This window comes from Panthera pardus, unplaced genomic scaffold (assembly GCF_024362965.1).
Source record: "Panthera pardus isolate Hobbes unplaced genomic scaffold, ASM2436296v1 HiC_scaffold_12, whole genome shotgun sequence".
NCBI lineage: Eukaryota > Metazoa > Chordata > Mammalia > Carnivora > Felidae > Panthera > Panthera pardus.
In genome coordinates, this window is record NW_026526677.1 from 29,119,973 (window position 1) to 29,144,053 (window position 24,081).

At 46.9% G+C, this 24,081-nt stretch overlaps 1 protein-coding gene and 1 long non-coding RNA gene across 2 annotated transcripts; one reads left to right on the top strand and one right to left on the bottom strand.

The window, feature by feature from the left end:
* Positions 1-2,444: 2,444 nt before the first annotated feature.
* Positions 2,445-6,920, top strand: LOC128776162 (uncharacterized). Its single transcript, XR_008421169.1, has 2 exons — positions 2,445-2,629; positions 5,153-6,920. It is a non-coding gene; the product is annotated as an uncharacterized LOC128776162 (long non-coding RNA).
* On the bottom strand, positions 6,215-19,352 carry RCN1 (reticulocalbin 1). The gene is made up of 6 exons (XM_019456621.2): positions 18,953-19,352; positions 14,374-14,567; positions 13,173-13,351; positions 11,392-11,452; positions 8,485-8,684; positions 6,215-7,358 (listed from the first exon to the last, which is right to left on the bottom strand). The coding sequence occupies exons 1-6, from the start codon at positions 19,204-19,206 to the stop codon at positions 7,251-7,253; spliced, it is 996 nt and encodes a 331-aa protein (XP_019312166.1). The 5' UTR covers positions 19,207-19,352; the 3' UTR covers positions 6,215-7,250.
* Positions 19,353-24,081: the final 4,729 nt, after the last annotated feature.

The window sequence follows — 24,081 nt, forward strand, 5'->3', positions numbered from 1 at the left end:
GAATTCATACAAACAAAAAGAAGGAAAAAGTTATCCAAAATTCCACAGCTACAGGACTCCTGGAAACATTTTGGAGTCTATCCTTTCAAAGTTTTTTCTAGGCAATAAGTACATCCAGTGATAGGTCTTGTACAGCCAATGAGATCAAATGGTACATACTGTTCTGTAACCTGATCTTTCTCACGGAACCGTTTTCCATGTCAGCAAATGAACGTTATCTAATGTCACAATGGGTGACATCATCAGGTGCCCAGGGGGGCTGGACACAGGCACTCACCGTGCCCTCCTTGGGTGGAGACTGGTAGCTTCTTTCTGTGAACAGGGATTCAGTGAGCGACTTTGTAGTCAAGCCTTTATACAACCCCTGATTGTTCCCTTACAATGAATTCTCATGTTCAATGTTAATTCTCTCAAGGAAAGAAGACAGTAAGTGCAGTGAAAATGTTTAGGTTGTAAATAGGCCTCTGAGGTGACAGGGGGTGGAGGTGGGGGGACTGTAACTCAGCATTATGCTTTTATTTCCCATTTTGTTCAACCACCAAATCTATCTCAAATGCAACCTCATTTCTAGTCAACAAACTTAGAGATTATAATCTAATAGCAGAGATAAGAGACACAGTAACTATAACAAATGAGTTTTCTCTCTCAATTTAACACAAAAGTACTTGGCTATTCACAATCAGAATTAAGGATAAGATGGAAATGATAATGCTAATAATACCTCATGTTTAATGAGAGCTTACTAGGTCCAGGAACTGTTCGTGTATTAAATGGCACACTGTGTTAAATGGCACACATCATTAATTCTCCCTGTTAGCCCATGGGGTTGGTATTATGGTTATGAACTTTCTCGTGTTGGGTAAATTGAGGTGCAAAGTGAAATAGCTTGGCCGGGTAACACAGCTAGCCAGTGGTGGCCCTTTGACGCTAGAGCCCTTTACTGTGAAACACACATCCTTGGGCTGGGAGAGAGGGTCCTAGTGCCCCGGAATAAGCGTTGTGATTCAACCTTCTAGATACTGCGGCCTGAGAACCAGCTTGCTCACGTCCCCCGTGGTGGGGTTCATGGTGACCAATCAGTGCACTTCCCACAAACCCATCAGCTTTCCTCAGGTCCCGGTGGCTGCTTTGGCCGTGGAGAAAGTGGGTCACTCCAGCGTGTATTTCCACCTTGCTCTGTTTCCACCTAAGGCCACCAAGGAGCTGCCTTCTGTAAATCACTGGGACCTCAGGGATGGTTTTTTCTCTGGCCACCCCAAGCTGGTCCATTTTGACTCTTTGGCCTGTACTAACGGGTCTTCCGTCCATGTCTTTGTGAATCCAGCCCCCCGCAAGCCAACAGACCTTCCAGAAGACTTCAGGAGGGGCCTTCTGAGGCTAGTGAGCCCAGCTTCAGTGTGAATCGTCTGTAGGTAGGACGTTGCCTGTCAGAAAATAAAGTTCAGATTATTCTCTAGACGATTTCTTTTGATTCCTTAGCATATTTTTTAACCCTTGAAATGACTGTCAGCTTCTTACAAGCTTTTATAACAAGCGTCACCTGGCTTCACTGATCAAGCATCTGCTTGTGTCCGGCCAGAGGCAGAGGGCTTTACAGAGTCTCCCTGAGCCCTCTCAGCCACTCAATGGGGCAGGTACCACTCTCACTGCCTTTTTCAGAAGAGGAAAAGGAAGTTTGCGAGTGGGAGTAATTGGCCGAGTGTCCCCCAGTGGGGGGTCCAGCGGACTCTCAGTCACCCGGCTGTGCTTTCCATGTACAGCTTTATCACCAGTATCTTAGCAGCACAGCCACATACTTCCCTGGTTTGGGATCACTGATCTGATAAATCTCCTCAGCTTCTTACAGTTAATAATCATGTGACATCTTTTTTTTTTTTTAAAGATGTGACCTTTATAAAACAACAACACCTTTCTTTTGTATATTTAAAACAGCAAACAAGCCTCTGACGATGTTCTGATAAAAACACAACCTCCTTCACTAATGCCATGGTTGAAGCCTAAAAGTAACCACAAATAAATACAATGTTTGATGCCTAAAGGACTCTACTTAGGTGTAACAATAAACGTGGTTACCATTTACTGAGGGAGCACTGCCTTCACAAAGTGCTTTACAGGCATTTCCTTGACCAATCCTTATTCCTCTTCTAGAAGGTTGGGATTGTTATCACCATTTTTCAGATGAAATCGTTGAGGCTTTAAAGTGAACAGCTGGAGTAAGGGGAGAGAGAGGTTCTAGTCTAACCTCTGTCTCAGTCCCGAGGAAGGGCAAGCTACAAGCTTAATCTTTCTGAGCTTCAGTTTCCCCATCTGAAAACATGACCCCATGTGACCTTTTTTAGTTGGGTCCCTGGAGGTTTTTTATGAATGTGCAGACTATTTTGATCTGCTTTTTAATTTACTTTAATTTACTTTAATTTTATTTTATTTTAGAGAGACAGAGCATGAGCAAGGGAGGGGCAGAGAGAGAGAGAGAGAAACAGAATCCGAAGCAGCCTCCAGGCTCTGAGCCGTCAGCACAGAACCCCACACGGGGCTCCAACTCACAGGCAGAGAGATCATGACCTGAGCCAAAGTCAGACACTTAACCGACTGAGCCACCCAGGCGCCCCTCTTTTGATCTACTTTTGAAGTAAGTTCCAAATCTTTGCCACATACACAGAGCTTTGGAACTCCCTCACCATGATAAAAACAGTGCTGAATGTGATTCCTTTGTCATTTGATCCAGTTTCCTCCAGTAGTAGATGGATCTTGAGGCTTTAGGAACACTTCACACAAGAAGGAGAGACTATTAACCAGCGTCTGTAGGCATGACGTCTCTGACCACTAACATTTGACCAGCTCAGAAAGGTTGTTAGGAAAAATTTTCAGTGTCCATGTGGTTCTGGCATGTACATTATTGCACCTCATCTTTGTGATTACTCTGAGAGCTGGGTATTATTGTTGTTGTCATTATTGTCCATGTTGTGCAGTCAAAACAGGCTTTTCAGGAGGAAAGTGACTTGGCCGAGATCATAGAACTTCTGGGTACAGAGCTAGAATTCAATCCAGCCAAGGCTTTAGACCTGTCTTTCCTTGCTGCCAACTCTGCCTCTCATCCCAGGGGTCCTGAATTTTCAAATGACACCATGCATTGCCACCAGTTTTTAAAATTAGTGGCATATTCACCAAGAGGCACTTTAATGGAGGGCAACATGGTGGGGTGATTAAGAGGGCAGGCCCCCCATTAGAGAAGCCTGGATGTGTATCCTGGCTCTGCCACTTCTAGAAGAACGTGATCTGACCTGGGGTACTGTCAGGAGTCACCACGTTTGCTTGCCTGTGTTTGACTCTCACACTGCGGTGCCCCCACACCACAGCCACCGTGCACCATTGGCCTAGAGTGGACTTTGCAAAAGAAACAAACCTGTGTTGCTTTAAGCCGCTGAGACGGCAGGGTTGTTTGTTAACCGCAGCATAACGAGGCTTATCCCTCTTTCTTACAAGTACCAGCCTCACAGGTTGTTGCGAGGGTTCCAGGAGAAATGTATGTAAGAACTTGACACAGTGGCTGGCACACAGCTATTAGTGTAGGAGAAAAGAAATGCTTATGTGCTTCCGCTATACAAGCACCTCCAAGATAGGAGAGTAGCCAGCCCTCACACTCCCGTTCTTTCCTGTGCCTCCATGGGGACTTGCACGCTGTTTTCCATTTTATGGGAGAAAAATGACAGAGGTACTGAAAACACATGGGATGGTGGGATGCATCATTCCTAGGGTGTGTTTAGCCAGCCTCGGACTCTGGAACTGACCAGAATTGAGAGCGCACATAGGTTCTGTGGAAATAGCTCCACGTTAGTGTAAATCCAGGAGTTGATAAGTTCTAATGAAAGTCTTTCCACGGCTCAAATTTTTAATACCTAGTTTGAGCCAAAGCAGCGAACATTACCGCCCTCACTGGTTTTTAGTGGGAAATTCTAGCACTAGAACTTGTTTTAAGACTCCAGAGAGAGGCAAATCTTAGCTGTGTATACTTGGAGGAAGCCGGATTTTATCATAAAGGTAACAAAATCCGTCTAGAAAGACTTAAAAACATCCAGTCGGCCATTCACGACTTAACTCCACAAGATGTTTTTGCCTGGGTGGCTAACAGGTAGCCATGCAGCTACGATTTGCTGGGCACCTCTAAGCAGATACGATTCATGCCTTTGCTAACAAGAAACAAGTACAATAATCCAAGCAGGTGAAGAAAACCTTCAGATGTTGCTGCTCTAACCACATTTTTGTTACACTCGAATTCATTCAAAAACCTACATAAGAGACAAGAGGTACGAAATGTGTGTTCATGTTTTGCTTGGACAGATTTTGGCTCCTAGCAATTAATGCTTTCAGTCACATTAAGCATATAAATAATGCTTTGTGACATTACAGTATTTCCCATTACAGATCAATTTTGTAGCATTTGTCCATAATCCGACTTGAAATATTACCTAGAAACAAAATATGTTTTCCTTGAAACAGTCAGACCCTATTAGAAATCTAAGGCTTTACAAATCACCATGTTAACAGTTATGTCCCCTAGCTAAGGTTTTCTTTCCTTAAATAGTGTTAAATTCAGCCCCAGAAGCACTAGTCTCTGTGAGGGTTCTCTTCTTATGTGCACTGACTTGAAAGGAAAAATTTAGTGCTCAAAATATATTTAACATTTTACTATGCATAACTTAATAAATCAACCAGTATTCCCTTTTGGGGGAAAAATAATGTTAGCACCTTTTACAAGTGTTATGCTTCTAATTAGGTTACAAGATATTATTTTCTCATTTTTCAAAAGACAGGTTTTCATTGCTTTAAAAAAAAAGGTGTCAGCTTATTTCTGGCTAAGAGGAGTTATTCTCATTTCCTGACCATATAATCATACACCGTGGGTGAGCGAAGAAATAAAGGGAACATATATCAGAATCAAAGGTTGGAGCAGTAAAACTTAGCACTCACCAGTGGAGATTTTGCAGCCAGGAACACCTGGATCTGAGTTCTAGCCCTGCCACTTAGTGGAGTCAGGCGAATTACTGAACTTCTCATTCAGCAAATGTTAGCTAATTTTTAAATAATTTACACAATTTTTTCCCCCTGAAGAATATCCTCTTTGACGAAAGCCAACTACCTCTCATTCATTCAGCAACTAAGATGGACCGGACCATTGCTCTCACATTCTAGCGCACGGAAGACAGACGGTGTACAAACAAGAACATATCAAATGGTGCAGTTGGCTGAACGCGGCCCCCCAAAAGCTATGTCTACCTCCTAACCCCCGGAACCTGTGAATGTGATCTTCCTTGGGAAAATGGGTCTTTGCGGATGTAAGTAAGGATCTTGAGAGAAGATCATCCTGGATTATCAAGGTGGTCACTAAATCCAAAGACAAGTGACTTTCCAAGTCACACAGAAGAGACACAGAGAGGAAGAAAAGGCCATAAAATGGGAGGCAGAGACTGGAGTGATACAGCCACAACCAAGGAACATGTGGGGCCACTAGACTCTGGAAGCAGCAAGGAAGGATTCTGCCCTATATCCCCTCGAGGGAGCATGGCCCTGCTGACACCTTCATTTCAGACTCCGGCCTCTGGAACTGTGAGAAACTAAGTTTCTGTTGTTGTAAGCCTCCCTCTTTGTGGGCATTTGTACATCAACCCTAGGAAACAATGGCATAAATGGTAACACGTACCGAGAAGAAAATAAGATGGGCAAATGAGACAAAATATAAACAGGGACTCAGATGTGACCACCATAAATGATGGAGTCTGGAAGGCCCCATTTAGGATGTACCAGCTGAATTCCCTGAGGACATGGGAGAGGGGTGTTCTGAATCTGAGGGCGAGGGGGCAAGTATAAAGGGCCTAACCTGGGAATTAATTTGGTGTGTGCAAAGACCAGGAAGTGAGTGGTGCTGATTATAGGAGGTGCAGGGGAGAGTGGTAGGGAGATGCTGAGACAGGAAGGAACCGGACCCTGTAGAGCCTTGTAACCTCAGAGAGACCTAACACTTATAATGACTTGCAGATGCCCTTACGAGCAGAGAAAGACGTACGGACTGATTAAATAATGAGTATATGCCAAACATTGTAGCAATCGGATTAAAACCCAGAACCTTTATAATCTTCCTCATGTAATCCCATCCCACTGTTAATTCAATATGAATAAGAATGTCACAAATAGAACATGTGAGGTCAAACACCACAGACACAGTAGAAAATCCTCAGCGGGATCCTTTATTTTGTTCACTTGCTACTTACAAGGTGAAATGTCAACCTGTAAAAGTTGTTTCTACCAGTTCAGCCAATGGCCTGGAACATCATCGTGTCCTCATTCCACGGTGTATAGTCCCGGGGGGCAGATCCAAGGGTCGCAGCTTCACGGGGACCAGACGGCGTGGGTTCCAGAGCTCGAGCTCCACACGCTGCGCTCCCCCAGGACCCCACAGCCTCATTCCTACTGGTGATCAGTGAGGAAATGGATGGTATTTCTATTCATTTTTCAAAGATCAGACCTACCTCATTTACATGTCAAGAAAATGTTCTCAAGTAAAATAAAGTGTTTATCATTTTCCTATAGCTCTTTGAATGCCTGGCATTCATGTTTTCCCTACCTCTAAAATTCCTTTCTTTTTCACATTATCTTTCTTGATTGCTTCTTAATGTAAAAACAAAAAGCACAAAGATAGGGATTTGTTGTGCACATTAGCAGGTCCGTGCAGAAAAATGCACGGAGGTTTTATATACCATTTACAGTGACAGCTCAGAGTACAAAGTCAAGAAGAAAGAATCTGGAATATTAGACGTGCTCTGAAATAAGCCTACACAGGAGGACACCACTGTAGTTTCATCAGAACTTTCTCTCATCAGCCGTTCAACAGTGGCAAATGCAAAAAACGTGCGGTTAAAATAACATAGCAGTCGCTTCATATATTGCCCCCAACCCACCCAACTTCTGAATATAGGGGCTCTTTCAAATTTTCTCCCCCTTTAGTCTACGTTTAATGGAAAAAGCTAAAAAATCATGTTTTAGCAAGTATCCCCATAGCAATTTACCCAGGTTTTAATGTGTTTGGAGAGAAGTCTCACTGAAAGAATAGCAATAATGATTTTCCAGTAAATACTGAGTGAAAAACAATTTTAACCCCAATCTGAGGTTATAAATTTGCTTTTTTTGTAAATGAGACAACTGTAGCAACCATCCCAGACATGAAAAGAAAGCCTCCCATAGTCTGCTGTTATGTATCAAAGTTCATCATGATTTTTTGTGAGATCTTCCCCATAATTGGTAGCTTGGCTTCCGACAAACATGTTCCAGTTGTCTAATATCTCCTCTTTAGTTAGCTTTTCATCCTGCAAGAGAGAGGAAAGACCTCTGTCACAGCAGCTCTGGTAACTCTGAGTAATAGTTCAGCATGAAGCTCATGTTATTTCATGGGTTTTCAACATCTAAAATATTACAGGTCATAATGAAGAAGCTGCTAGGTACCTCCAGCAGTCACCGTCACACTGCCCTGCAAAAACTAAACCGGAACAGCCCCCTGGCTTAAAAGCTGTGCTAAAATACATCAGGCAAGTCCTCGAGGAATTCAGAAGCTAGAACCCAGTTATGTCTACACACAGTGCTGACATTCCCCAAACAGGCCCCAAAGAATTCCATTCCCCTTTTATAGCCTGACTGCAAAACTCTACTACGTCCCAAGAACTTGCAACAGTGATCCAACTGGAAGACACAGGACTTCTTTCTAAATCTTGTTTGTTTACTTGGATATTTATCAACAGGTATTGAAGTGCTGGGCATCAGAGCCAGCAGTAAGCGCGTGCTTGAAGATGCCTGGGATGTAACGGGATGGCATCCTTGCGTCTGATAAATGACAGATGTTTGATAAATTATCTGCTGAGTGACTGGCTGAATGAACAAACCTGTCCTAGGGCAACTCAGGGTATATCTCTTAAATCCCTGCCCTGCCCACAGCAAACAAAGTTACTGGTTCTGCAGTCCTAGGAGATGGCAGTGAATTAAGTGTGTGGCCCATAGCAGACTATCCAGGAATGTCTGGGCCAACTGAGTTCACCGTGGGTTACCAAGGTCTTGGCTAGGGGCGCCTGGGTGGCTCAGTCAGTTAAGCGTCTGACTTTGGCTCAGGTCACTGATCTCACAGTTCCTGAGTTTGAGCCCTGCGTCCGGCTCTGTGCTGACAGCTTGGAGCCTAGAGTCTGCTTTGGATTCTGTGTCTCCCTCTCTCTCTGCTCCTCCCCCACTCACTCTCTCTCTCTCTCTCTCTCAAAAATAAATAAACATTAAAAAAATTTTTTTAAAAATCAAGGTCTGGCTAAAGTTTACAAGTCTGTAATGTAGGTCAAGAATGACACGGCTGCATGGGCCACGGGCCAAATGCTATCACTAAAGAAGCAAACAGAACCAATCTTATGTAAACTGTCTCCCTTCAAGGAACGATTCCAGAACAACGTGAAATACCTTGTTTTTGTCTGACTCATACACCAGGTGCCTGGCCTCGGCCTGAGCATGGTCATAGTCCTGAGGGAGGATCCAGTGGCGAATCTCATCTTTGTCCAACTTCCCATCCTTGTTCAGATCCCGGAACTCATTAAACTGCTCCCGTTCTGACACAACCCAGTCAGGCTCAGGGCCGTTCTCCTCGTGGGAAAACATATCCGCTAGAAGGGAAGGTTGTTCTTAGTTACGAGGACAAGTGGGAAGGTAAGTCAAGGAAAACCTGACCTCCTGAGTTTTTGGAAGGATGATGACCAATCAAGAGACCTAACCCAGAAGTCTCGTGGGCAGTTTCTTGGGGATAATGACAGAATGATTTATCCACTATGAAAGCTGCTTGGCAGAATAGAAAGAACTGAGTTTAGGAATCAGAAGATGAATCCCGTGAGTTCAGTGACTGGGATTAAGTTACTTAATTCAGTGACTGAGTCCTAAATTGTCTATAACATGGAGGTAATATTTAAAAACCACAGAGTTATTATGAAGATTACATAGGATACTCTCTATAAATACACTCTACAACCCAAATTGGCACTATCTAAGTGAAAAACCAATAAGAACCAACATCAAGCACTTTCTACAGTCCAGGTATTATACAAAAAATATTTTACATACACTTTTTTCATTTAATTTTCTTAACAATCTTATGAAGTAGGTATTGTTATTATTCCCACTTTATAGATGAAAACACTGAGGCACAGCCTTACTCCAAGGACCCACAGCTAGCATGAGCTCAAGACAATGTAGGAGCAGGAGCACTCTGCTTCCAACCCATGGCCTTTACCGCTTACTCCTATCGTTGCTGACATCATTCCCAAGGGGCTTTTGCATAGATCATTTTATTTCACCCTTATAACAATTATATACGATGGATTATTATTCTTATTATACAAAATGGCAGGGAAAGAAAAAAGAAGGCAATGTTCATATGCATTGTTTGCTAAGTCACTAGATCTTCTTGGACAACACAGCTACTCTGTGGGCAGTTTTCTCTTTAATGGAAACCCAAGTTGGAAATGTCAGGAGGTAGAGAGAGCAGGTAGTGAATCAAGGGAAAAGAGAAGGAAGACTCTTGTTTCAGCACACATTGGATCCACACTGGAAATCTGCAGACTGTTTTTGAGAAAGACCTGTCACATTTATTAGCTAACTTGGGCATCGTCTAATCCTACAAGCCTGGGTGCTATGTATTCCCATTTTATGGATGAGGAAGCTGAGGCTTCTCATGATTACGTGACTCCCACTGAGTCACACAGCTAGTAAGTGGAGAAGCCAGGGCTCCCAAGTGCAGTGCTGTTGTTCCCAGTGCACCACATCACCACCGGTTTTCCACTCCCTCCCACCTGAAAAGAAGGCTTCTCCATCAATGAAGTCACTTGCAGGACAAGTCCACACGTCAGGCCTCTCTGACTGCGAGCTGCTCAGAACTGGATTTTCCAGCACAATGCCCCCCACCTCCCTCCCTGCCCAGTGTGAAGAACGGAATGTTTCTTTTAGGCAAAGCCACTGGGAGTTTTGCCCCTGACTTTGCACCGTTTCAATGCAGAGTTCAGGAGGGCCAGGAAGAGCACACACTTTTAATCAAAAGTGCTACATTGCTTGTTTCAATCCGTCAGCCTTTTCTGTCTAATTCCATCACCACTGTCAAGGTGAGGCGTCCGCAGCTCTGAACTGTCCCTCGCGCATGCACCGGGCCGGAGGACGGCTCTGCGGCTTGCACGGACGAGTAGCCTGTCAGCATGTGTCATCCCACAAAGGTAGAGCCACCGAGATCACTTTAATTACTGTAGTGAGAGCCACCTGTCTGTTACCACAGGCCGACGAAGAACGGCGTTCGGTCCTGCAGATCAGATATAATTTCTAATGATTAGAAGAAACTTTGCTCTCCATTACCGAAGGCACTTGTTCCTGTGCCTGGGGTGGCAAAGTGATACAACCACAGACTAGAGACTGATGGTGACTCGGGCTCCTGCTTTATGCTGAAAGATAATTAACTGCCTCTATTAAATAGGAGTACAAACATGATATGCATCCCATCCCTCAAATGATTTTCCAGCCTTTACTTTATTGACACTCGGGAGGAGAGCCACCACCACAAGGCAGCCTGCTGTTGGAACCAAGTAGCAGAGCCCTGAAGTGGCAGTGACAAGGGTCGAGTGGAAGCTGCCATGTTGCCTGCCCCAGTCCTTTATGCCTGGAGACCTACTGGCTGCTCGGGAGGGCTCTAGCCAGCCAGGTGACTTCTGACCCGGGGGCATTAATCAGAGCCCCACTCCACCAGTGCTTGGGCCCCTGACAACACACTTCCTGATGCTTGAAGGGGAGCCCATCAGAACAAAATGCTAGGTTCGGTACTCCTAATCAAAGGATCAAAACCCAGAGGCACACAATGGCTAATCAAGGGGCAACCGTGCGCTCCGTAAAAGGATGTACCTCTTTAAGAAGGGGCACCTTTCTGCAGACTCCTGGGTGTTCAACACAGCTCCATCTACTTAGTGCTTTTAGATCCCACAGACTGACCCACAGTGTGACTTCAGGGTCCTTCAGGGTCAGTCTGCTCTAGCCTAACTGTAAATCTGTTGGATCCCCACGTTCACTCTGCAAAGGTAAAACTACACAGTGTGGAGGAGGGCACCTCTCAGAGCCGTGGGCCCGCTCTTGGCTGCTGTGTGAAGTCTCATAAATGCCTCCCTGAGATTGTACCACTAGGGACTGGTATGACAAGGCCCTCCCCAGTGGGAAGGCACAACAATGGCAACTTCAGGCTTGCAGCTGTTGCTAAAAGAGACGTCTGACCGAAGCAGCTAGACATGTAGGTGGAAGAATGTTGCCCAGTTGGGACAGAAGAACAAGACCCCAGGCCACACTCACCAATATACTCGTCCTGATCCAGAAACCCATCCCCATTCTTGTCGATGTCCTCCAGAGTTTCCTAGGAAGCAGAGGGGAACAGAGAATGCAAGATGGCTATGTGCTCTACGTAAGTCTGAGAATTCTACCTACTGTCCTCCTTTCTCTGGCTTTTCTGGCCGAAAATGCTTGGAAACTTTTGGCTCATCTCTTTTCCTCCCCAGGTGTTAAGTTTCTTATCTGTAAAACAATAGGCAGTGGCTTCGGTTCCTCCTCCCCCATCCCATAATTGTAACAGCACAACACTCTCTTCACATGAAAATGTACGTATAAGCCCAGAGGGACTCTGATTTTATCAAGAAGCCATGCCAAGCCAACTATCTCCGTCATCCAGCCAAATCATCCCTCGGCGGTACCTGTGAGGAACCCAGCTCGGGAACCACCAGCCTAGACAATCACAAAAAAATAGATTCCAGTGCTAACTGGACTATGAAGGCTGGGTTGGTGTCATAAAAATACGAAACAGTGAGCAACTAAAAAATAAAAGTGTATCTGACTTTTGAATGTATATGTTCTATGTTTAGTCCATTAGACTTCTTAATTAGGTTTATTGCTAGGGTGAGTAATTAAATGAATTTACTGTCCATTGTCACAGCAACTCACAGGCATATCCTGAGTTAAAGAAAATAGCCACCCAAGAGCAGAGCGTCAATCCAGAGGCACATAATCTTCTTGTGGACAATTCCCTAATCTTCATCTGCCTCTGGCAAGTTAGGTGTGGCTAAATGGATGTTGGGTGGTAAAAAGAAATGTTTCTTAGAGCCACTGCCCAGTCCTTAGTGTCTTGGTGGTCATGAGAAGGAGGAATAAAGCAAGAGTGGATCCCATCTACCAGCTGGAAAACTAAAATATAGTCCAGAGCTGATTATGAACAAAAACTTTAGCCACTTGTTTCCCAGCATCAAAGCAGTCAGAACTGGCCTGGCATATCTGCCCAGGAAAGAGATGATGGCGTTTATTTTACTGTCATGGCAAATGAAGACATTTGGGACCCTGCCAGCCACTATGGAAAGCAACTACACTCAGAGGCCTTATAAGCATCTCTCAAAGCCTAGGGTCAGACTCATTCATCCTCCAAAGACCCAACCCGAAGAGGAGTGTCCTTCCAGCTACAGTTTTATTTTAAGTTTCTATATGTCTTAACAATCATGCATTCCATTTCAGAGTCTTTTCCCAGTTCCTTCAAGGGTGCAAAATGGACAGAGACTAGATTGTTGCTCACAAAACCCTTCTGCTCTTTTCGGGCACACATCTGTATTTCCCTGCCTTGTCATATCTAGAAGCAGTCCGTGGAAGGTAAAAGGGAAGATGATTCCTTTCCTGGCCAGAACAGTAAGGGTAGACTGTTGCCTTCTCCTCATTCCCTATCTTTTCCTTTGTCTCCCAGCTGGTTGTTGCCAGGATGACCTTGAAGCCACAAGATGGCAGAGTGTAAGATGTAAGCAGCCTGAAAGTACTTGGAGAAGTGCCCGGAAGACCCACCTGACTCAGGCCATCTGCACTGGACTTGGTATAAGCAAAAATAAGCTCTGTTTTACATGGCTAGGATTGGGGCTGTTTGTTACAGCAGCTAGCCTGCCCTGACTCACAGTGGTAGACAAGTATTCCATTGTATTCTACTTCAGAGTTCTTCTCCAATTCCCCGCAGGTTGAATGAAGAATGCTCTTTCTTTAGAAGAAGGGACAAGACTTTGGTTCAGATTTCGCTCTGGTCTTTTCCCAGTCCGGGCTCTTTATCTTACCAAAACCACAATTTCCTTCATATGCTCAAACTCCTCAGGGTGCAAAAAGGCGGTGAACTCCTCCCGAGTGGCTATCTGGTCACCATCGAGGTCTGCAGCCTTGAACCTTCTCTCATCACGTGGCAACATCTTTTTAAAGGTGTTATGATCTAAAGGATCTTGAAACTCTTCAGGGTTTCCTGCAAGATGTGTGCAGAAACATTTAAACTGGGCTGCTAAGGAAAGCATTTCCTTCCAGATCAGTCATCCTTCATGCCCAAATGGTACACACAGGACAAAAAAGGTCCTGACCAATTGAGTTCTTTGAAGCATTTTACCTTTAGCATCTGTCCCTTCATCCCTCCTATAATCCAGGCCCCAACGGCTTATTGGGGGCATTATAGCAAGTGGTTAGGAGTGCAGGCTTGAGGCCATAGTAATGTCCTACTTTTCTTTGCAGAACTCTGCTTTCATAATATCATTCTTTGACCTAGAACACGCACAGGCTCCCTAGTACCTGCAACATTCTATCTAGACGTTTCTGTCTGCCCTTCATAATCTCCCTTAATGTAACCACGAGTGTGTGCTCCACCAGCTCTCCTCAGACTTATCTCCTAGCTCTCTCTACCACGTACCCAGTGGGGCTGCACTCTACGCTTTGCACACATTCCTCTACCTTCACAAACAAGCATGTCTTACATCCAAACCCTACCCACTGCTGAATTCACTGCTGCACCTTTGCTCCTCCAATGGACCCACCTTCCCCACTTGCCTCTATCTCTCCAAATATATATCCATTTTTCAAGGCCCAGCTCCCAGACCACCCTCCACCAGGAAACCTTCCCTGACTGCTTCAGCTCACTCGGTCCTTGCTGTCTGAAACTTGGCAGCATTTTGAGACTGTAGCACAGGCACACTTCATCTCTGCTCTGTTCTCTTTGTTCTTTGTGCCTCTGAGATTGTAAGCTCAGATTGGGCAGCAACCTAAGTCACTTTTTATTGGACCCGGGACCCCTCCCGCTACTCACCACCCACAGCTTCACTCAGGGTAAGGAGCTCTGTACATTCTTAGTAAGCAGAGGAGGATGTTATACAAGCAGGCTCTACTTAGGGGGTTGTGACATCTCCCGGAGGCAGTAGATGTGTTGAGAGAGGAGAGGCTCCCGCAAGGAGCTTGTTATATGGGCCCCAGCTGTGCAAATGCTCAGGCAGCACCTCTTACCTAGGTAGTAACCATAGGTGGCTTGTTTGTATTCTTCCCAGGAAATTTTATCATCTTTGTCCCGATCATAATCCTTCCAGACTTTAGCGACATTATCGTAGATGTATCTTCTCTGCACTCGCTTGATCCAAGTTTTCAGTTCCTCAGTAGTAACAAAGCCATCCCCATCACTGTCAATTCGGTCAACAATCTTCCTGTAGTTTAAAAAAAAAAAAAAACAACCCACAAGGCTATTATCAAGGCTTGTGTGATCCTGATCCAGAAAAAGATCAAACACCACAGAATCTAAAATGCATAAGCAAGTGAAATAAAAGCAATGATCCAGTTGTGCTGGAAAGGATCTTAAAGTTCATCTTTTCTGAGGGTAATATGCGTCCTCCCCCCATTGCCAATGGCAGATACTACCAGCGGACCACGCCCTCTGTCCTGATAAAACCAGGCGTGCCTCTGAATCCTTCTCAACACAGCACTGTGCAGGTGGACACCACCAATCGATCAGAGTTGATTGTGAGATGAAACCCAACAGTCTTCTCCAGATGCAGTCCAACTCCCTTGTGTTACAGTGATGGAAACAGAGGCTGAGAGAAATGAGACGACTTTTCCAAGATCACACAGCTACTATTTAGTATGACAGGGTAAGAACCCATGTCTTCTGGCACTAGGTCTAATGCAAAATAAAATAAAATAAAATAAAATTTGAAAAAAAGGAAAATTCTAGGTAAACCAGAAGATAAGCGAGTTCTTTTCTTTTTCTTCTTCTTCTTCTTCTTTTTTAAAATATCACCACTTTGGACTCATACTCGACACTTAGAAGACCAGATCTTGTTGGCCAAAGCATAAAACGTCAGGGATGAAAGAGCCTTCACATCATGAAAACTATTCAAGAAGCCTGACCAGCTGAGCCAGCTACAGGAGCCTACACCCTGCCCTTTGGGTGAAGATGCCTATGTCCAGGGGGGGTCTCCTGCTCCACAGCTAGCCCGGGGTCCAGCAACTGCCCGCTGGACTCTACTGAGGTACCCCCAAACCCTGGTCCAAAGTAAACTTCAGGCCGGGAACTCACCAGTGTCCATCTCTAGGCCAGAGGGTCCCAAGCTAGAGATGCAGTCCCTGTGGGGAACTTCAAGGACACCCACAAGCCATTTCCAATGCTCAAGAAAGTTCCAGTAGTCGATTTACCTGGGATATGGTCAGCCAGGATACTTAGGGATTTATTTCTTTGCTTAGAGCTGCAGTCTATCAACTCAGCGGGAAAACTTTCTTACTGTCAACAGAAGTTCTAACTGACACTCTTTCATTAATTAGAAATGGGGAAGGCATTTATTAGTACGTATAAAGTTACTGTCTCCTACCTGAATCTGGGGAGCCCGTTTCCCTCTTTCTCAGGAAAGTGTGAGTGCTACGAACAGCTTTCCTGTGTCCCCTCATTTGCCATCTTAACAGGTCCCAGAGCTAACAGACTAAGCCTCAAGTGTCCTCAGGCTTCCTTCTAGGGATTCACAGCCTTTCTGGATCTCAGTTTGCCTGACTATAAATTGGAACACCTACTTTACAAGGGATGTTGTGGGGAATACAGGAGAGAATGTGTGCCCAGCCTCACTAAGGGCCGCAATCTAGATCACAGGTGGATGGAGAACTCAGCGAACACCCAGCAGGTAACAGAAGTAACAGAAGTGAGCCAAGACTCCAGGTGGAGCCTCGGGCAACCTGGAGATGCCCATCTCTGCTCCAGACGATAAATGCCACATGGGAATAGAAGTCCACGGTGTCAAGAGAAACCAGAAATCAGTGTCTGTATGTGAAATCGCTCAGTTTAAATGTGGGCAAGTAATTTACATTTTTTCTAAGAACTCATAGCATGTTTGTGACTGCGTGTGGCCTGTGGGCCTCCGCTCTGCAAGTCTCCAGAAGCCCTAGAACTGTCACATTTTCAGAATCTAAGGTCAGGTGGTGACTGCCTGGATCCAGCCCAAGCCTGGGGGCGCGGGGGGGGTGGGGGGCAGAGGGGACTGCTGCACCAGGAGCTGTGGGCAGAAAGGTGGCTTTTCACGTTCCATTATGCCCCAACCTTCCACCCACCTTCTAGCCTGTATTTACCTTACAGGTGAGTGTGTGTCCACTGCCTCCCTGGTAGCTCAGGCCAGAGACCAGATGTCCCCCCAGAGACCACTTGCCCACCCCACGTTAAGTCCAGAGCAAGCACTGACTGTTCTACTTCCCACGTGCCTGGATTCACAGTCTCCTGCCCTGGGGACTAGCTGTGCCTGGTTAAGGCACTCGTGGCCACTCCCCTGCCCCTGGTCTCTCCATCTGTGCCTCAGTTATGTTCTCTGTCCTCCTGCCTGTCTGACATTACTAACAAGTTTTTGGGATGGTGACATTTTGATTACGTACAGGATAACACCTAATCTCTACCTCAAAGAGATCCTTCCTGCTCTGCTCTTAGGTCCCCTCCCACCTCCCACTTCTGCCCTGTCCCTTTACTGTCCCAACAGCCTTCATCCCCCAGGACAGGTTTCAAAACTTTTATAAGCAGGCTGTTTTCAGGAATGCCTTCCTCTGCTTGTGCACCTGGCGACCTCTGAGCCATCCCGCAATCTCTGATCAGGTGACGTCCCCAAACCCCTAAACCTGGCTCTCCAACCTGAAGCCCTAGGGGCTCCTTTTCCCGAGTGTGGTCACTGTGGTTTTTACCTGCCGCCATCATAGCAATTACACATTAGTGTCTGCTTGTGTTTCTCTCCTCTACTTTTATTTATTTATTAAAAAAAATTTTTTTTAATGTTTATTTTTGAAGGAAAGAGAGACAGAGCGTGAGCGGGGGAGGGGCAGAGAGAGAGGGAGACAGAGTCCGAAGCAGGCTCCAGGCTCCGAGCTGTCAGCACAGAGCCCGACGCGGGGCTGAAACTCACGAAGCGCGAGATCATGACCTGAGCCCAAGTCGGCTGCTTAACCGACTGAGCCACCCCGGCTCCCCTCCTCTACTTTTAATTATAAGTACTTTGAGGCCTAGAGCATAAGATTTTATCTTTGTATCTGCCAAGCATCTAACACGGTGCCTGGCACACAATAGCCATGGAAATGTTTGTTGCATGAATACATGAACAAAGTTAAGGTGTCCCTACCAGGGCCAAATGCAGAGCAACTTCACCAGCACTAGCTCTTACCACTAGGCTTATGGTCATGGTAAAGGCATTAAACTGGAAGCTGTTAGGACTGCAAACTGCAGAGTTCCCTACTCCAAATCCCAAAACCTCCCCTCCTCCTCGTAGGTGACAGTGCTGCCTCTCAGGGTCCCAGAATAAATCAGTTTCCAAATGCTTCAAAGCTAATACAATAGGCTGAACTCATCAATGGCCCCCATTGTGAAGTCCTGAACAAGAAGAGAAAAGTACTTCTCGGCAAAATAAAAGGTGATTGTTTGGAGGTGACTTTGAAGTCCAAAGATCTTTTTATCAGGGCGGGCAGATGGTGCACCCACACAATAGGTATAATTTAGCCTCATATCTTAACCAACCACATTGGCCTTTGGTGGCCCCCTTCAGCACAGGGATGGCTGTTCTTTTTCATGTATCAGGACAGAAAGATCCTCCACTCCCAGGAAGCAGGTTCCAGGAGGCCTGGTGCCCAGTAGGCAGGGCTACTGGGACCCTCCCCCGCCCAGCCTCCACTTGGGACCAGGCCATGGCTGCTGATTCCTCTATGGAAGGGTTCCCAGATACCTCTGCACAATGACCAAGTGTGTCCCCAGGGGACCCGGAGAGGGTGCACTGAGATGTACCTAAGTTTTGTTTTCCAGGTTTGGTTCCTGATTCAACTGCCTTCAACTGTGAAATTCACAATCTGCCACCACACCCTCCAGCTTTTTGCCCTCAGTTGCCAAAGGACTGGGTGCCTCCGCAGACATCTGCTGGAAAGAGAAACTGGGGGACCGGTTTCCATTCCCACTTCCCACTCCCTATCCCCTAATGTCCCTATCTTCTCACCAAGGTTTGTATATCCCTGCTTCTGCTATCTCTACTATTAGGCAGAAGGCAAGAACACCCCTGCCGCGGCCCAAGAACACCCGCCAGGAATCTACCCTCTCCTTCATCTGCTCCTTCAGCTTTGATCCATTTGTGTTCATCCTGCAGACCTTCTTAGCAGTGTCACAAAACCTCCACCCCGGGAATTGGGGGAGAAGAGGGAAACTGGGAAGGTGGGGAAGAACTCATGTCACTAAAAGGCCACTGTGCACAAACTCTTCTTTTGTACCCACTCTCCCCTCCCTTCTGATGCAACCGAGGGGAGGGGGCGGGCCCTCGCCGCCCTGGCTCCCGCTGCCGCTGCCACGTTCCTGCCTCCCCGCGGGAAGCCACCCCGGCCCGGGCGCGGCGGCTGTCCCCACGCTTTGGTCCCCGGCCCGCGGGCAATTCAGCGCGAGCCCGGCCGCCGCAGCACCCGCCGGACCCCGCCCTCCGACCGCGCGCCCGATTTCGCTTTCGCTTTGCTTTGCGGCGCGCGTCCCGCGTGGCTCCCGCCGGGGTGTCCCCGCGGGCACCTGCGACGCCCCCCAGCGCGGCCCGGACCGCGGCCTCACCCCAGCCTCTCCTTGCTCTCCTCCGAGGTGAGCTGGTCGAAGGTCTTGGAGTCCTCTTTGCCCAGGAAGGCCTCGTGGTCGTACTGGAAGCTCTGGTTGTCCTCGGCCGGCCGCTCGCCCAGCTCCGAGTCGGGCCGCACCACGCGCTCCTTGCGCACCGTGGGTTTGGCCCGCAGCGCCCCGGGCGCCAGCGCCAGCGCCAGCAGCAGCCCCAGGGCGAGCCCCAGGAGGCGGTCGCGGCCGCCACGCGCCATCGTCAGGACGGGAGAGCGGCCCGCGGGGAGGCACGGAGCGAGCGACGAGGACGGCGACTGGGGAGTGGGGGCTCCCAGCGCGGCGGCGGCGGCGGCGGCAGCGGCAGCGGCGGGGGAGGGGACGGGCCCGCCCCGCGCCAGAGCGAAGGGGCGCGCCCCGGGCCGCGGGCAGGGAAGCTTCGGGCAGCCCGGCTAACGCGCCCATTGGCCGCCGGGCTGCGGGGAGGGGGGGAGGCCGGGGAGGCCGAGCCACGTCGCCAGCCCGGGCGGTGGGCGCGGGGCTCGGGTTTCTCCTCGGCCCCTCCCCGCGATCTCGTCGCGAGGGGCGGGCCCAGGCGTACTGGGCTGGGGACTCCGGGCTCCTAGGAAGACGGGGAAGTTCTTTGTCAAGCAACAGATGTTCAGGATAAAATTCCCTTTCTCTTCTTCCAGTTATGGAGAATTGAAAGGAACGAGGCGCTGCCGCTCCCCAACTTCCAGCTGGGCGCCTGAACCCCAGCCAGCCCTAGACCTCAACCCCAAGATGCGCTCTTAAACCAAATTCATCCCCACTTACCCAAACTTGGAGTCTGGTACAAACACAAGAGGCTGGAAAGAAACCTGGGTGGCTGAGGTCCACTAGAAACAAGGGCGCAAACCCAAATGTTGGGGAGGGCCCAACAAGTAGATATGACGAGGGGCCAGCTAAACTGAGCGGTCCTGTATATGCCTGCTGCCAGGAGTGCAGGCCCCAACCTGGCAGATAGTCCTGTTACCTCCCCCGCCAAATCAGGATTTCGAGGTCCATGTTTCCATTTCTAAACCACGGTAACTCATTTTACAAAAACACTGCGCAATTCAAACAAATCTTGCCTATACATTGAATGCTGGGCAATGCTACCAATATAGAGAAGTTCTGTAGAACTTTCTGCAGCCATAAAAATGTTCTGTCTCTGGGCTGTCCAATAGTGGGTATTAAGACACTTGATATGTACCTAGTGTAACTAAGGTTTTGAAATTTTAATTTATGTTCAAACTGAAATAGCTACATGTGGCCAGTGGTTGTCATACTGGATGGTACAGGTCTAGAGCAATGACTCTGTGTCATAGCCTTTTGAGACTCATTGAAAACCAAGGGCCTCCTTCCAGGAAAATGTGCATATAATTACTGACATGAATGTTTGATTAAAGTTTCAGGATGTTCATGGATTGTCTGAAGGCCTACTCTTGTGCCTCAGGTTCAGCATCCCTAGAAAATTAAGCCTGTGGTCGAAGAGAGGAGCCCCCTGGACAGAGGTACTCCTGGAGCATTTCCTTTATCTTGTTCTGTCTCCCCATCCTGATAGTCTAGAAAAGGTCACTGGGCTGTGCCTCTTGCTCTTGTAAGAAGGATGCCAGGACATTATTGGCATAGATCCAAGTACCTTTTTTATGAGGACTTCTTTCAATCAATTAATGAATAATTATTGTATGCCCATCATGGCCTAATTACTGGCCTGGGTGATGAGGGTACGATGCAGGATAAGACCTTCATGGTCTCTGCAGCTACAGGGTTTGTGAATAGATCATTCATTCATTCATTCATTCAATAAATTAAGCACCTGTTAAATGTCAGGGCTGTGATGGGTACTGGTTTACCAAGTAGCAAATCAGTGTGATAAGTGCTGCGGGGGAAGGCATTCAGTATTATGGGGGTACATCAGAGGGACAGAACCCAGATTTGGGGATCCACTGGGGAAAGCCTCCTAGAGAAAGGGACATCTAAACAGAGACTGAAGGTAGGTGGGTTAAGCCAGACAGCAGGGGTGTGGATATATGAGGGGAGAACAAGGTTCTGTGTGAGCGGGCACAGAGCAGAGGAGTTTGAGGTATTATCCTGGTGATGCTGTACATCCCCATCTGCCCGCAGTGAGATGCAGGGATGTAGTCCTCGGTGCCTCACCAAACCTGAGCTGACTTTTCGTGGAACAGGAAGTGTGGTGCTTGAGACCAGATGTATTTCCCACTGCCGGTACAGAGGCTTGAATTTCTAGCAATAGAGAAACGTTACTCTGGGTGTAAAAGAGCTCCTTATTAAAATGCAAGGGCCCTGAGTAGGTGGCTTTGTACCTTCAGTGCTCATCACACAAGCAGGATGTGAATTGAGTAGGGGGGAGAAACAGGAGTGGGAGGAGGCACAGAAAGATCAAGAGGAGGAGGATTAGGAAGGGAATAGGAAAGTGGGTGGGGATTGGAGATAGTCTTTGCTTTGCTTATTCACAGCTTTGCCACAGGCAGGCTGCACCCCTGGGATTGATCCAGACTCTCAGGATTGAGGACAGCACATCCTTTGCCCTATCCTAGTTGGCTTTCTGCCAGACACTAGTGCTTTCCAATAGTTAGATTGTTCCAGAGGTAATCTTGGCTCCTGTGAGAATCACCAGAGAATTCCAGCACTGCTGTAAACCCGGAAGAGCTTATATAATTTCCCCTGGGATGGCATACACTTTTTCTGTTTCTTTTGATGGAAACTAAAATGTCAAAATAACTATTCTTCCCATCCCCCGCTACTTGTTAAAAGACCTTATTTATTTGGAGTTTAGGTTTTCTTTACCATTTCAAAAACTCAATTTATTTAAAGTAAAAAACAGCAACAACAACAACAACAACAACAACAACAAAAGAAAACAGCTCACCCACAGTGAGCCCCACATTAGGCATCCCAAGTTTTACAACATACACTTGAGAGACAAGCCTGCAAAACATTTAACTTTGAAAACCAATGGGGCTAGCATCCCAAGACCCACAAGACTGGGAGTGAGCTGAGAAACTGCTCTTCAAGGGCTCAAGGGCTCAGGCTCATCAGCTTTTGGGTCCAGCTCAGGAATGGCTGGTTGCACCCAGACTTTAAGTGAAGGGGGTTCACCTCTCTATATGAAAGCATCCCAGAGCACCAGAATCTCCCAGAAGGGAGCTTTTACACACATGTGGTGCCCTGAGTTTTGTGGCTGTGGCCTGGGACTCTCTTGATCACGTGGCTCTGAAGACCAGGGAGCTTGCAACCCTTGTCCCGTGGAACCATAATAATTGGTGTCACCATCATAGGCCCTATCTGGTGCACCAATTTTTGTGGCTACTGCTGGGGGGCACTTCTACATCACCTAGCTCTGGGGGCCAGCAGGACTTATGCTAGTGGGTCCCACAGGACTATGAACAAAGGAGACAGAGTTCTTAACCAGTTGACACCCCAGGGAAGAAAGAGCAAGAGGAAACAGACCCAGAAGCTCAGTCTTTCTGTGAAAGAGGCACATTAGCTAATCATCATCAGACTGAGACTTTAGGGGCAACGTTCTAATTAAACAGGCATCTAGGTGCTAACTGTGATCCTTTCCACAGAACTCTGAGGGTAGGCTCTATCTTTAGTCTCACCTTCTGTTGCAAGCCAAAGTGCCAGTGTCTTCCTGGAGGGTGCCCATGTCCGGTGCCCCATTTTGGTGGCTGTTGCCAGGGGACACATTTACATTGCTTGGCTCTGGTGGCCAGTAGGGCTTATGCTGGTGATCCCACAGGACTATATATATTTGCACACTTTTTAAAAAATGTTTTTTAATGTTTATTCACTTTTTTTTGAGGGGGGATGCAAGCGGGGAAGGGGCAGAGAGAGAGGGAGACAGAATCCGAAGCAGGCTCCAGGCTCTGAGCTGTCAGCACAAAGCCTGATGCGGGGCTCAAACTCACAAACCGTGAGACCATGACCTGAGCTGAAGTCAGAGGCTTAACCGACTGAGCCACCCAGTGCCCCTATATTTGCATACTTTTAAAAGCTGTTGCCTGAGGGTTTGGTTTCCAGTAAGTCTGAATCTAGCTGCTGAGATCCTCCCCCTTTGAGACACTGACAAGTCTTGGTACATCCTCAACCACTGGGAGCCGTTAAATATATAATAGCCTCCCTGGACACGCACAAAGGTTTAAAAGACAACAAAGAGCTGAGGCAGGGTTGAGTGACAAGGTTCATCTCCTACACAAGGCTACTCCTTGTGTAGACTGGGAGAGGGGACTGTTTCATCTACTAGATAGAAACCAACACAGGGAATCTGGCAAAATGAAGAAAACAGAAGTATAGTTTCCAAATGAAAGAACAAACTAAAAAGTCAGAAAAAGCTGTAGTGAAGTGGAGATAAGGAATTTATACTTATCTCTGATAAAGAATGCAAAGTAATGGTCATAAAGATGCTCACCAAATGGGGGAAGAATGGGTGATCACAGTGAGAACTTCAACAAAGAGCTGGAAAATGTAAGAAAGTACCAAACAGATGCCACAAAGCTCAAGAATACAATAGATGAACTGAAATATACACTAGAGGGGTCAACAGCAGACTAGATGAAGTAGAAGAAAGAATCAGTCAACTCAAAGACAGAGCAGTGGAATTCATCCAAACAGAGCAGCAAAAACAAAGAAAGAAAAAAGAGTAGAAAAGAGTGGAGATCACTTAAGAGACTTTAGGAACAATGTCAAATAGAGTAACATTTTCATTATCGGTCTCCCAGAAGGAGAAGAGAGAGAAAAAGGGGCAGAAATCTGATTTGAAGAAATAATGGTTGAAGCTTCCCTAACTTGGGGAAAGACATAGATGTCCAGACCCAGGAAGCCCAGAGAATTCCAAATAAGAAGAACCCAAAGAGACCCACACTAAGACACATTACAATCAAAATGTCCAAAGTTACAGACAAGAAGAGGATATTAAAAGTAGCAACATAAAAACAACATGTTACAGGGGAATCCTCATAAGATTATCAGCATATTTTCCAGCAGGAAAGTAGCAGGCCAGAAGGGAGTGCTGGATAACAAACAAACAAACAAACAAACAAACAAAAAGCCAAAAAAACTTCCAAATGAGAATACTCACCTGGCAAAGT

Excerpts from the sequence above, each read along its gene's own strand:
- RCN1 (XM_019456621.2), bottom strand. The coding sequence starts at position 19,206 with ATGGCGCGTGGCGGCCGCGACCGCCTCCTGGGGCTCGCCCTGGGGCTG. Across the intron at positions 14,568-18,952 it reads GAGAGCAAGGAGAGGCTGGG|GAAGATTGTTGACCGAATTG; the intron begins GTGAGGCCGCGG and ends TTTAAACTACAG. Across the intron at positions 7,359-8,484 it reads ATGAGTCAGACAAAAACAAG|GATGAAAAGCTAACTAAAGA; the intron begins GTATTTCACGTT and ends TCTCTCTTGCAG.